This window comes from Mirounga leonina, unplaced genomic scaffold (assembly GCF_011800145.1).
Source record: "Mirounga leonina isolate KUSES-001 unplaced genomic scaffold, KU_Mleo_1.0 Mir_165, whole genome shotgun sequence".
In the NCBI taxonomy this organism is placed as follows: Eukaryota; Metazoa; Chordata; class Mammalia; order Carnivora; family Phocidae; genus Mirounga; species Mirounga leonina.
The window spans coordinates 82,317,703-82,330,678 of NW_023270415.1; the positions used below are offsets into that span (position 1 = coordinate 82,317,703).

Genomic DNA, 12,976 nt, shown 5'->3' on the forward strand with positions numbered 1-12,976 from the left:
AGCTTGAGGGCTGGGAGAGGGAGGGACCACAGAGCAAGGCCAGGCCTGCAGCTCTGCACTCTTGCTGCCAGGGCTCCCCAGCATGCTGAGCCTACAGGGCCCGGGAAATGGGGGGCTAGGTCGGGAGGGGGGCGGGAGTGGCAGGGACTGCTCTGAAGCATCGGGTAGGCCAGGCCGGAGGCAAAGGAAACGGTTCTTTGGTATTTAAGGAACAGAAACCTATCGCAAAAGAGCCGTGTCTCCTAAGGGGGGGGGGGGGGGGGGGGGCGGCCAAGCTTTCCCCTTTCCAGCAGCTCTGAGGGTCCCAGGGGCCTCCAGGCAGGGCTCCTTCCCCAGCTGTGAGGCCCACACACTGAGGCCTGCTCACTGCAGGCCAGGGTCATGGAGGCAGCGAAGTTGAGGCTTGAAGAGCTCCCTCCAGCGAGAAACCAGGTTGCCCAAGGACTGACCTCTGTGGGGGGCCCCCCCAGACACAGGGCCAGCAGCATGGGGGATGGCCAGCCCACTCAAACCCTCCCCCAGCCAGGCTAGCTTATCACCAGCAGCCCCCACCCACAGCTTCCCTCACAGGCTGGGGATGCTGTGCCCTCAAGGCTGAATACACAAAATAGATTTTCTCTTGCTAAATTTCATAACTTATAGAAGAGCCTGTAAAGAGTTTAATTTTTTTCCTGGGAAGAGACAGAATTTCACCCTGCATTCCGAAGCATCTGCTGAGCCTGGGTGGCCAAGTCCTGCCCCTCTGGGGCAGCTGGTGGGGTGGGGGGTGCGCTGGGGCCGCTGCAAGACCCCGGCTCTGGTGGTGGGTGTACATGGAGGTGTAGTGACAAGGACCTTTGGGCTCTGACCCCCAGGCCAAATCAAAGCTCCCCCAATGTCCAATCGCAGCTACGCCTTTCCCTCAAACAAAACAGAAAGTAGGAAACAAGGGTGCCTTTTTAATTGCAATCAAATATGCCGTCTGAAGTCAGCGTGCTCCCCGAGCCCGGCCCAGGGGCCGAGCACGGCCCAGAGCAGACGGTGCGCCCCACTGCGCCACTGGGGGCCAGGGCGTGGCCACTGGGCTTAGCCCCATGGTGTCCCTGAGCCACCGTTTCCTCTGCAGGTGGCCCAGCCTCCGGTGTCTGGGACAGGGGAGGCGGGGCAGAGGGCGAGGCGTGAGCACTCACGCCTTCGCACACGCATGCAGACTTTCCCAACGTTCGCATTCACTCCTCCTCCTCCGTTGCTCAGATGGTCACACATCACGGCGAAGCCGCCGCTGGGCAGGCGTGGGCAGCACAGCAGAGCCGCCTACTTCTGTATCTGGAACAGGAAGAGCCGCAGGTTGATGTTCTTGGCGGCCAGCAGCTTGTTGCACTCCACGGAGTCGACGATGGGCAGTGGCACGTAGTCCGTCTCGTTGCTCTCGTTGGTGAAGACAAAGTGGTAGATGACCGGGCTGATCTTCACATCATCATAGGGACCCTTGAGCAGCAGGAAGGAGCACTCCAGGGGCGCCGTGACCTTGCTCTTGAGGAGAAGCTGGAAGGAGAGCGTGCGCTTGCATGACAGGTTGGGGTTACGCTCCGAGTCGTTCACGCGCGCCTTCAGGACCCACGTCTGGTTCAGCACCGTGAACCTCGGCGTCTCGTAGTACAGGCGTGTGATGAAGTCGTCCGTGCGGTACGGCCGAAACTGGACCTCTGTGGAGACAGACAGGCCGGGAAGAGCCGGCAGTCAGTGTGGGCGGGGCCGGGGGCGGCGCCTTCCAGAGGCCGAGCGAGGACAAAGGCTCAGCCGGGGAGGAAGGCAACTTACCAGGAGGACACAGCGTGCTCTACTGGTCACAAGGCTAATCAAACGCAATTATGGCAAATGGAGGCGTACTCAAGCTTGGGGGAAAGAACTACAAACAGAAGTAACACGCATTAGCTGCAGGGAGTCCGGAGGCTGAAGGAAGTGAGCGCCCGACCCTCGCTGGCCTCCCTCTTTGCCCCGCCCCCAGGGCCCAGCCCAGGCAGAGGGAGGCCCACCCAAGGGGCGTGGGTAAGCAGACACACAGACAGGATGCGTTCTGAGAACAAGTGCACTTTATTGGTTCTGATACAGAGCTGCCAGAAAAGCCGGCGGGCGGGCGGGCGGGCGGCACGTAGCCTGCGTGGGGCGCAAGGCAGAGCGCTGGCGTGTGGCCCAGTGCTGGGCTCCTGTCACACAGTTCTCTCAGCACAGCCCGGGGCCCACGGCCCCCGAGTCCCTCCACAGAGGTGGCCAGTCCTTCCTGCGTGGACGGGGGTCCCTGCCCGGCCACCGCCACCATCATGATGCCTCGGCCCGCCCAGACCCACGAGGCCTGGCCTGGACTGTTTGTGCCATGGCGCCCAGCAGGGCAGCTGAGGCTGCAACTAACCAGGGGCCACGACCTTCTGCTGCTGAGGCTGCGGGGCCCTTCGCTCTCAGGCCTGTGCAGGCCCACACCTAGCCAGGCCTAGTCCAGGCAGCATGGCGTGACTGGTTGCCTGTGACCGCCCTTGATGCTCTGAGCCGGCTGCCTGGTGTGGGCTGAGCAGTAGAGGGCCGTAGTCTCCCTGAGTGGCCCCAGTGTCAGCAGGTGCTTCTTGCTGTTCTCTGTATCTGGACCAGGCCCTGGCCTGGTTCCTGCTCCCCAGCATGTCCAAAAGCAGTGGCAGTGGCCAGGCGAGCCCATGAGATCCAGCGGGCCTGAGCGTGGTCCAGCCTGCCCGTCCCTGGGCGTCCACTCCCAGCTCTGCATTTTGAGCTGAGCACCCTCAGCTCATTCAGGAGCCCTGCCCCTGAGCATCTTCTTGATGGCCTCAGGAGACCCGTGGCCACTGCAGTAACTGCCTGCAGGCAGGACCGGATGTGCTGAGTGCTCTTCTTGCCTTTGGCTCCGCAGGGCAGGCCCCTAGCCGCTGGGCCCTCCAAGACACACCCACCTTCCGCTTAGACACTGACTGTCCCAAGGGCTGTGCAGCCCCACGCAGTAGGATGCCACCTTGTTAGGGTGGCAGGCCCAGGGAGGGGAGGACAGGTGAGAGGGCCTCTGAGAGCCATGCAGGTGCCCCCGGGGTCCTGCCCCGGCCCCTCCCCTGCTTGGCCTCTGGCACGTCTTCTCCCCCAAGGTGTCCTCCCATTCACCAAAAGCTTGTCCACAGCCTGGCCTTCCAGCATGGCCTGTGCCCACTGCTCAGAGCGCACTGCTCCCCAGGCTCCCAGCCGCCGCCCACCCCCCCGCCCCCAGCCTGTGTGGCATGCAGTGGGTGGCGGGGCGCCTCACCTGTGTAACCGATCTTCTCAAAGCTGAGCAGGCTAAAGATGCTGTTGTAGAGCTGCATCTCCTTGCGGTGGCTCTGGTCCATCTCGTCTAGGATCTCCATCAGCTCGTTGCCCGTCTTGGTTGGGTGGGCACACGCAGCCTCATGCACCGTCAGCTCGTGGAAGGGGCCATGCCACGGGCAGCCGATGCGCTTATATTTGCACTGGGTCACCCTGGGGAGGAGGCGAGCACCGTGGTCACAGCCTGCGCCCTGTGGGAGGTGGCTCTGCCCAGCCCTGCTCATACAAATTACACCTTGAAGGACATATCCACTTGTGCCAGCCCCCAGGAAGGGGTCGGAGTGTGTGGGAGAGACTGAGAAAAAAGGAGCACATGAGAGCTGTGAATATACATGCCACCTACACCCTTTGCTGGGAGGACTCTCTTGCTTGGCAACAGTGGCCACTGACCATGGTCTTGGACCCTATGCAGCTTCGCTCTATGTGAGGTTCGCTGGCCTGACCACTGGCAGACAGCAGGGCCAGCCAGCAGGGACTGGGTTATTAGGGTGTCCATGCAGCTTCACGCTGAGCTCCCAGAGCTGGCCAAGGACAGAGAGCCTCTAAGAGGTCCCCATGCAGCCAGAGAACCTGGGAGAGCCAGGGTGATGTCCAAACAGCCAATGGGTCCAGATCACAGCCCCCTGCCCTCTGTGGGGCCCACCCCTGCTCCCCTCCAGGGCCTGGGCCCCGAGCAGCTTCACCCTGGCCCATTCCCTCCAGGTTGTCACTGGGCTATGTGTGCAGAACCCAGGGCCAGGGCAACAAAGACCAACCAGAATATCCCACATTCTGGGGCCTCGCCTGCACCAGGGTGGCCTCCACCCCATCCTGGGCCCCACACATGTGGCTGAACCTCCGGCGGGCAGGCCGGCCCAGGAGGTTACCTGTCCTGGCACTCCTCTTTCTGGTGCCTCTCCAGGAGGGAGCGGGGAAACTGGCGCAGGCAGAAGCCACACTCGGAGGGCAGCTCGCTCACGGCTTTCTCCACAGCCAGGTTGCGGCAGCAGAGGCTCTTACTGATCTCACAACGACAGTTAGGGCATGTGGCCTGCTCCTCCTTCAGCCGGGCATCTGCTAGTAGGTGGATAAAACAGCCAGCGCACATCAAGTGACCGTTAGTACACTGCGAAGAAGGAAAGGGAGATGAGCTCACAGACCTGCAGGACGTGCACACGCGCACCACCAGCCTGCCCCGCTGGCTCCAGCTGCAGAAGGGCCTGCTGGCCAGGAGAGGCAAACAGAGCCACTGCTCAGGAGGAACGGGCCTTTCCCGTGGAACATGGCAAAGACGTGGCCAATGGGGCTCCTGTGGAGAGGCAGGTGACTCCAAGGGAGCCCTTGGTGGCTTGCAGAGGTGACAGACCTCCACTGAGGGAGGCCCACAAGCGGTGACTGGTTCGGCCACGCTGGGGCTTGGAGCCTTTTCCCATCCCAGGGGCCAGGGACTGTGTCAGGGGTCCCCCAGAGGCCCTGACTTCGGGACACCTACAGGAACACAGACTCTTGTCTGAGTACGGCAGCAGCACTTAGCCAGAAGCTGCCGAGTAGGAGCAGACACTGCTCCCCCGTGCTGGGGGCCTGGCCCCTCCACTCCAGCCCAGGTGAGAAGGCAGCTGCCACCACCCAGTGAGCCTGGCGTCGCATGGGGACCTTCCTGCAGGCTACTGGCATCGAGCTGGGGTGGGTGGGGAGACCCAGCTGGCCTGGGACAAGGGTGTGTGGGCATGGTGTACGCCTGGACGAGAGAACGGGGGCTACCGGCAGGACACACTGCTGACCTGGGTCAGTAGGAGGCAGGCCCCCTTCCTTTGGGAGCCTGCAGATCTGAGGCCCAGACACTGCCTGTGGGCAACGTGCCCATGCCGGGAGTCCATGCGCACGCAGACAGCGGGCCTCTGGTTCCACAGGCACATCCTGAGTGCCCTCGTGGTGCCGTTCAGGGAAGTACACAGGCTGTGGGCCCGGCCCTCCAGGGGTAGGAGAGACCCACCAAGATACAAGAGCAAAGACTTGAGCTGAGCGTCCCCTGGGGCAGACACAGATCCCCAGGCCTGGCCCTGGCTGGTAAGAACCTGCAGGGGCAGAGGTCAGGGAACGCTGTGGGGGGCATGTGGGGGTTCTGCTGAGGGTAGCTGGATTTCCACTTGGAGACTCTCCTGCAGCCAGCTGAGGGTGAGCGGGCAGATGACACTGTCACAGGCCTCGCCAGCAGCCGGCCTGGGCTCCCCAGCCGGGGCAAACCTCCAGAAAGCCACTGGGCCACAAGCTTCCCCCGAGGTCCAGGGCACTTCTGAGGGCGGCTGCAGTGCAGTAGAGGCCTGGCCACACCCACACACATGGGATCCTCGGTCAACACCAGCTGCCATCCCATCATTTCAGGGGTCTGTGCACCCTGAGCTGAGGAGCTATGGGAGGCCAAGGGAGCTCTTGGCACCTGTGTGCCGGGCCTGGGGGCTAGTGAGTGATGGGACTTACGTGCTAAGGACCAGTGCAGGTGGGAGGGCTGGGGACAAAGGCCTCATTTACAGAATCCATGTCCACACAAACACCACAGACTATCTGTGCTAAAAATCTCCATTTCTAAGTCAGGCCAAAAATTAAAATGTGCAAGAGGAGGAAGGGGAGCTGGCTGGGCTCAGGTTTGGAGGAAAAGGGCCTGGCAGGGGTGGGCCAGTGCCAGCTTTGGACACATGGGCTGGCAGGGGTGGGGACTCCCAGAAGCAGCTGGGATGAGCTGAGGCCTGCTCACGAGAACAGCAGGCTACCCTGTCCACCCCCAGGGGTCAATGGAGAAGCCAGAGATGCGGTGGGTGAAGGGGAGGGCAGGGGACACAGACACCACAGGCCCCCTCCACTCGGTGGGAGGCAGAGACCAAGGGCCCAGGGCATGTGTTTAATCACAGCCCCCGCCAGGGGCCTGAGCCCGGCAGAGACCTGGCTTCGCCAAACCACAGCCCCCAAGAGAAGACTGCTGCAGCTTGCAGAGGCATAGAAGGACGGTGCTCAGGCTCACTAACGACTGAGTCACGGGAGGAGGAAACTTCAGGGTGCCCCCTGGACCCCACAACTTCAGGGTGCCCCCACAACCACTGCCTGGCACCTCCAACGAGGATGCCTGGCTGGACACCAAGGCCCTTTACTTTCAGGGCCTGCAGGATGCCAACCCTGAGACCCAGGGCCTGGGGGCCCCACACCACAGACTCTGGTTCTCGATGCCTTCTGGTGAGAGGCTACCTGGGCAGGGCCCAGCTCTGCAGCCACCACTCGCCTGAGCAGAACAGCAACAGAACTCACCTGGCTTCTCTTCTATCTCAAGGTGGCGCAGCCAGGGTGTGGGGTTAAGGGTGAGAGACTTGGATGGAGTCCTAGAGCCCCCTGAGGAACACCAAGGTTGCCAAGTACATGACACCTACCTCCCAGCACTGCCCTGAAAGTCCACTACTCTGGTGCAGGGGGTGACCTGCATACCCTTCCCAGCAGGTCTCTTCTAGAGCCTGTGGGCTGCAGGAACATCCAAGCTAGCTCTCACCCCCTTCCTCCTGGAGCTTTTAGATGCAACACAGGCTTCGGTGATAGGACGCCATGGAGAAGCCGTACTGACCCTTGCCGTCCTCTGGGGAAAGGTAGGGTCACTGCCCCTTAGGCCCCAACAGCTCAGTTGTGAGACGGAAGACAGTGAGCCAGCAAGATGCTGCAGAGTGCTACAGGCCCAGCCAAGGGACAAGCGGACATCCACATGCGGCCAGCACCTCACCAGTTACCCGAGGGGTGTTCTTGGGTAAAAACCAGGTGCTGGTCTGGGCCCAGATGACATCCAGCCCAGGTGGTCTGTCCACAGCAGGGTGGATCACCATGCTCCAGAGCCCTCCCCGCTATCCAGGTCCTCCTCGACCTCCTGAGCAAGACTCCGACTCCACATGCAGGCCTGGCCAACTGGTAACGCAGACTTAGCCTCCTCAGCGGCCGGGCTGGACTGTACCTACCCTGACTTGCCCGGCCGGAACCTGGCTCCCAGAGGGCTCTACACAATGCCAGCTGCAGGCCAAGCCTCCAATGGACAGCTAGGGCAAGCCAGAATGCCCCACTCCACATGCTAGAGCCAAGCCCCCAAGAACCTGGGTACCCCAAGCAGCAGCTCCTGCAGCGCTCACCCAGGCTGCCAGGAAGATCCTGCTGGTAGGAGGAGCAGGAAGGAGGAGCAGGAAGAGGGGCACCCCAATTCAGAACATTGTAGGGCTTCCCAGGACAGATGCTGGCTCAATCTCTAGCCTACAGGTCACCAGCAGCATGACCCTGGGCTTCTTGCTTTCTTCTCTGGGCCTCACTTTCCTCAGGCACAGAAAGTGACAAAAGACAGGACTGGCCTCATCATGTGCTGAAGAGATGGGGTGGGACACGTATGACAGCATGGCTCAGCCCCCAGCACATGACAGGAACAGAAGAAACACCCACCATGGCTACCAAACAGCAGAGCCTGGCCAGCCCCTCACATGGCCCCCACCTGCAGAGCCTCGGAAAGGACTCCTGGCACAAGCATGTGATTTCAGCAAAAGCTCCTCCCTCACCCCGGGAGGCCCCAGCCCCACCCAAGCCACAGCAATATCCCCCAAGCCCCTCCGCAAATGGCCCAGGAGCGGACATTTGTACCTGCCCTCTCAGGACACCACCCAGCAACCTCTCCCTCTACCTGGCCACAGGCAGCCCACGTGCACCCAGGCCAGCGTCCCGCCTGGGCTAAGGGGAAGCTGAATGTACCGTCCAAACTCATGGGGAGGAGCCCTGACTCCAGGCCTTGGGCTGTAAAAGCACCTTAGAAAATACCACCCCCCCCAACTCCTGGAAACCAAGCCTTGGTCAATAGGCCTTTTGGGCCCTCTTTTAAGCCTGAAGTACATGGTCCCCTCAAACGCTGGGGGCTCCAGGAAGGCTTGGCACCTAGGCCCATGTGAGCAGCCCACCCTCCAAAGGACAGCTAGGGCACTAACCCCAAAACTGCTGCTCAGCCCAGCTGGAGGTCCCTCTCACCATGCTCATGAGAGCTGCAGGGCACCCCACGTCCCTGATGTTTGGCCTGAGGTCTCCTCAATCTCTTTATTCGAGGGAACTAAGAGATCTTGCCGTGTCCAAGAAATGCAGCTTTACAGCCAGGACTCTAACACGCCACCGGGTTTTGGGTTTGAAGTCCTGGACCAACAGCTCCTGATATCACACCTCAAGAGTCAGGACTCGGGGGGGAACCAGTCATTCCCATAGCCAGGTTCTTGTTCAGAATGTAGATACTCTGGATTGAAAGGCAACTCAAATGACAAGTAACCACCACAAAAAAATACAGCTTCTCATGTAGCCAGAGTTCAGAAACTTTCTCCTCTCTATGCTCTTGTTTTGGAGCTCTATTCTGCCACCTTTCTTACCTCAAAGCAAGAGCCAGGAGCTAGGGAAGAGGATCCCAGGCCAGCTGGGTGGGCAGCCTCATGGGGGATTCCCTAAACATCACTTTGAACAGAGCCTGCAGCACCAGGCATGCTGACAACCACTGGGGGCTCCCCAAGGCCTGCGACCACACTGGCTGGGGCCTGGGCAAAGATGGGCCCACCCCTGCTTCCTAGGCCTTTTACCAACATGACTGCCAATCACGTAACCAGTTTCCTGGGCCTCAGCCGAGTCCTGGTGGAGACAGGAGACCTCAGGGGTGAGAAGCACAGCAAGACATACCCAGCCCTCCCACAGGGCAGAAACTGGCAAGAGCCCCAGTCAAGTGAGGACAAGCGTCCTGTCGCAGGGAGAGAGGATGGCCACAGCATGGGGCCACTGCCTCTGTGGGGCCCTAGAAAAAAAGGAGGAGTAGGGAGAGGGCACCCTGGGAGGAGGGGGTGTGCTGCTGGCAGGCCACAAAGCCACTCAGGGGCCGCATCCTGTGACACCCCCCTGACTACTCCTTCCCGACGGGGGGGCGGGGGTCACATGAACTCTTCTGGCTGAGTGTGGTGAGGGGTGGCGGAGCTAGGTCGCCCTCCCTCCAGACGCCGGTCCACAGCTCAGGGCCTCAGCTGACGTCAGCGGGGTCCTACCAGGTATATCACGTGGACAACACATTGGGCCTTGTGTGAAAGGCTGGGGGAGAGCCCGGGAAGATCGGGTGCAGTTTCAATGTTCCAGGCACCACCAAGGCTATTTCCTCCAGAAAAGGCACTCAGACACACAGGGCGGGAGGGAGTGGGGGGCAGGTCACACTGCCCTGGTGCGACAGTTCTGCATGTACGGCAGATGCCCTGTTGCCCACCCTGCATGAGTATCCCTGCTCCAACTCCAGCCCTCCTGCCCCCACCTGCCTGCCCCAGTGGCTGCCTGGGACTCTGGAAAGTGGCCCCATACCCTGCAGGGCCGGTCACCAAGGCCACACCCAACACCCGCACAAAGAACATCAAAGCTAGCACCTGCTGTACCCACTCTGTCCCTGACCTGACCTAACTTAAAGTAGGCCGTGGTGAAAACCATTTGCATGACTGCCTTGCTCTTACACGAAAGCAAGTCCCAGCCCAGGTGTGTGTGGCTTGACGAGCTAGATGTGTGGGAGAGCCAGCTATGTGGGGCCAGGGGCTCAGACTCAGAAACAGGTGGGTAAGTCTGTGCAAGTGAGCTCTGCCCGCCACCACCGCTCCCCTGGTGGCATGGAGGTGGGGTCCGGTGGCCAAAGGGCAAGCTCTCAAGTCACCATGCACTCAGCCAACTCCAGGGGCCCATGGAGCTGTCCCCCACAGCCTCAGCCAGGCACAGCGCACAGGGCTCACCATGGCCCCTGGCTATTCTCCTCACCCCAGAGCTGGGCACCATCTGAGACAATCCCCAGACACAAGCCGTGTGTCCTGGTGGGGTCAGGAGAAATGCTGCTGGTAGAAACAGAGAACGGAACACATCACAGGCCTGAGAGCAGCCCACCAGAAATGGCCAGTCAACACAGCTCACCAAAGAAGGCCCTCAAAAATGGAGGGGCTGAGCCCAGGCCAAGAGGTGATGGCCAGTAGTGGGCCCCAACCAGGGACACACAGAAAGCTGTGTGCCTGCCTGTTTCGAGACAGCGTGTGTAGGGCCTAGGCCATTCATCACCAAATCCTCCTGGGAGTAAACCCAGCTCAGATGGGACCAGGCAATGGCACAGGAAGGGCTCCAGGCCCATCCCAACCACTACCCTCAATGTCCCCATCCAGGGTGGTATGCAGTAGGGAGCCACCCAGAAACCGTCCCTCCTTTCTCCGGCTCATCCCTCGGGCCCTCCTGGACACGGCTATGTATCCAAGCAAGGTATGCCCCCACCCACGGCACGGCTTCCAGCAGCCAAAGCAAGTGTTAACCCCTGGAAGGACTCTAGTCAAACTTTCTAGAGTCCAGAGCTCTGCTACTGATCACATGTTCTAGAGCTTTCTCCAGGCCTCCAGAGATGAGAGGGAAACAACTCCCTATCAAGGCCCGGCTGTCACTTTGGGAAGAATGGAGGTGGAGCAGGGGGGCCAGTACCAGAGCCTACAGCTTAGCATCATGGGCTCTCCTTGCTTAGCAGGCCTGTTTCCAGGGAGGCTGCTACGCACAGCCCATTAGGCAATGGGGAGGGCCACAGGTCAGGGCTGTCTCAGCTCCTTCACTGTCTCTGTCACAGCTGCTTAGCTGCCTGCCTCCAGCCCGCCTAGGACAGAGCTCAGCTCCCAGCGCAGTGTGGGCCGGTTTGAACCAGCCAGGCTCACAGGCCCCAGCACAGTGGTTCTGGCCAGAGGCAGAGCTTTGGGTCTGCGCTGAGTGGACCAGGAGGCAGCACCATGTGGTCTGTTATGTCATCATGCCAGGTCCAGGTCTAGCCCACTCACAGGAGAGACCCCCAAATTCCCCTGGGAACCTCCCCCCCACCCATTGGTGGCTTGGCTTTTTAGGGCTTTCATTTAAGACCCAAGGAAGGAAGAATTCCTCCACCTGAGAGGATCAAAAGATCATGGGCAAGGGAAAAAGGGGCTGGAAAGGGCCCAACTCTAAGGGGTACCCCCAAGGCTGAGGGGCTATGGGAAGCACTCCCCCAATTGGGTCAGAAGACCTATGGTATTCCTGAGCTAGGGCCTCTCGCCAGGATAGGCTGAGAGGCAGTACCCTCCACCCAAAGAACTCAACCCACTTCCCTGCCAATGCCTTCTCTTTCCTCTCTGCACAGCAGGGTCCTCCTAAGCTACCTCATGCCAAAGCAGGAAAGGACTTGGAGATCTAGAGGCTGGGGAAATGGCAACCCAGATTAGCCTCGTGCTGCTTACTACAAAAATGGCCCTCTCACCCATGGCCCCCAATTTGAGTAATAGCAGAAAAACAAGGCCCCATCAGCTATGACCAGCTCCTGTAAGTGCAAAGAAAGATGACAGAGAACCCGTTCCATTCCTCACAGGGCTTCTTGGAAGAAGGGGTATCAAAGTCAGAGTGGGGAGGAGGTACTGAGGTGGAGAGAGACAGGTGAACAAAGAAGGCAGCACACTGCAAACTGACCTGGGCCAGAGTGTGGCCCCTGCTGCTATGTGATGCACATGGAAGATCCACCTGGGCCAAGGACCCTCTCTGATGGCCGTGGCTGGCTAAGGACTGAGTCCAGCCACCACTCAGGATCCTCACATGGAAAAAGGAGGGTGGAGTGCTGGTAGCCTAAGAAGCCAGGCCTGGTGTGGGTAAGGTGGGATGGGGTGGGAGTCTAACTCAGGGCATAGCATGTCTAGAAAGCACAGCATGCGGTCAGGCTGGGAAGAGAGAAGGGAGCCAGACTGGGGCTTCATGCAGCTGGTTCATCCAGACCGGGAATGAGGGGAAGGGAGAGAGGAGGGAAAAGACGTGATCCCGTCCTTTCAGTGTTCTTCCAAAATAAAACGGAAAGAGAATTCTTTCAATTGGGAGATAGAAGATATACAAGAGAAGCTTGAAGACAGCTTTTGGGGGTGTGGCTGCTAAAAAAATAGAGAATAAGGGCTTGAGTGAATAGGAAACACCAGGGTCTCCGAGTCCAGGGAGCTCAAGAATGAGGGGAGCCGACTCTGAGGAGTGTGGGGGGGGGCATCTGTCACCAGCTTTCTTGGGGGTCAACTTGAAAGGGTGGGCTGGGGAGTGTTGAGGTCGGGCGGCGGGGAAGGCTGAAAAATAAAGAAGCGGAAAGATTCGAATCGAGAAACAAGGGAAGTCATAACAAGAAACTGATTATGAGTAGGAAATAAAGTCCTGAGAGGAGGAGAATGAAAAGCTTCCGAAGAGACGCCAGGAGTCCCGACTACTGGGCCCCGGAGCTCAGACCTGGCTTCCGAGGGCACGCGGTGCCCGAGGTGGGGGGGGGGGGGGGGGGGCGGCCGCGGCGGGGCGGGAGCCGGGCTGGGTCGGGGTCGGGCCGGCGGCCCTACCTGGTACACGGAGGCCTTAGGCAGGTCCAGGCAGACGGTGCAGCACAGCACCGAGTAGAGCCGCTCCTCCAGCTTCCCGCTGCCCGCCGCCGCCGCCGCCGCCGCCGCCTCGGCCGCCTCGGCCGCCCGCAGCCGCTTCTTGGGCGGCGCGTCTGGGTCGCCGGCCGCCTCCTGCAGCTGCCGGGCGCCGGCCAGGCCCGCCTCGTCCGGAAGCCCGGGCCCCGCCGCCTCGCCCAGCGCCGCTGCCGCCG

At 60.7% G+C, this 12,976-nt stretch overlaps 1 protein-coding gene across 2 annotated transcripts in view; it reads right to left on the minus strand.

Moving 5' to 3' along the window:
* Positions 1-918: 918 nt before the first annotated feature.
* The window catches only part of CYHR1 (cysteine and histidine rich 1), a 16,758-nt gene continuing 4,700 nt past the window's right edge, over positions 919-12,976 (minus strand). Inside the window, exons 1-4 of one of the 2 annotated variants that reach the window (XM_035012189.1) lie at positions 12,726-12,894; positions 4,203-4,441; positions 3,278-3,489; positions 919-1,685 (exon numbers count right to left, since the gene is read on the minus strand). In XM_035012189.1, the coding sequence (XP_034868080.1) occupies positions 1,294-1,685; positions 3,278-3,489; positions 4,203-4,423 (825 nt within the window). In that variant the 5' untranslated portion in view covers positions 4,424-4,441; positions 12,726-12,894 and the 3' untranslated portion in view covers positions 919-1,293. Of the gene's footprint in view, positions 1,686-3,277; positions 3,490-4,202; positions 4,442-5,096; positions 12,649-12,725 lie in introns of those variants that run through there. The other variant, XM_035012184.1, reaches the window with a different exon arrangement.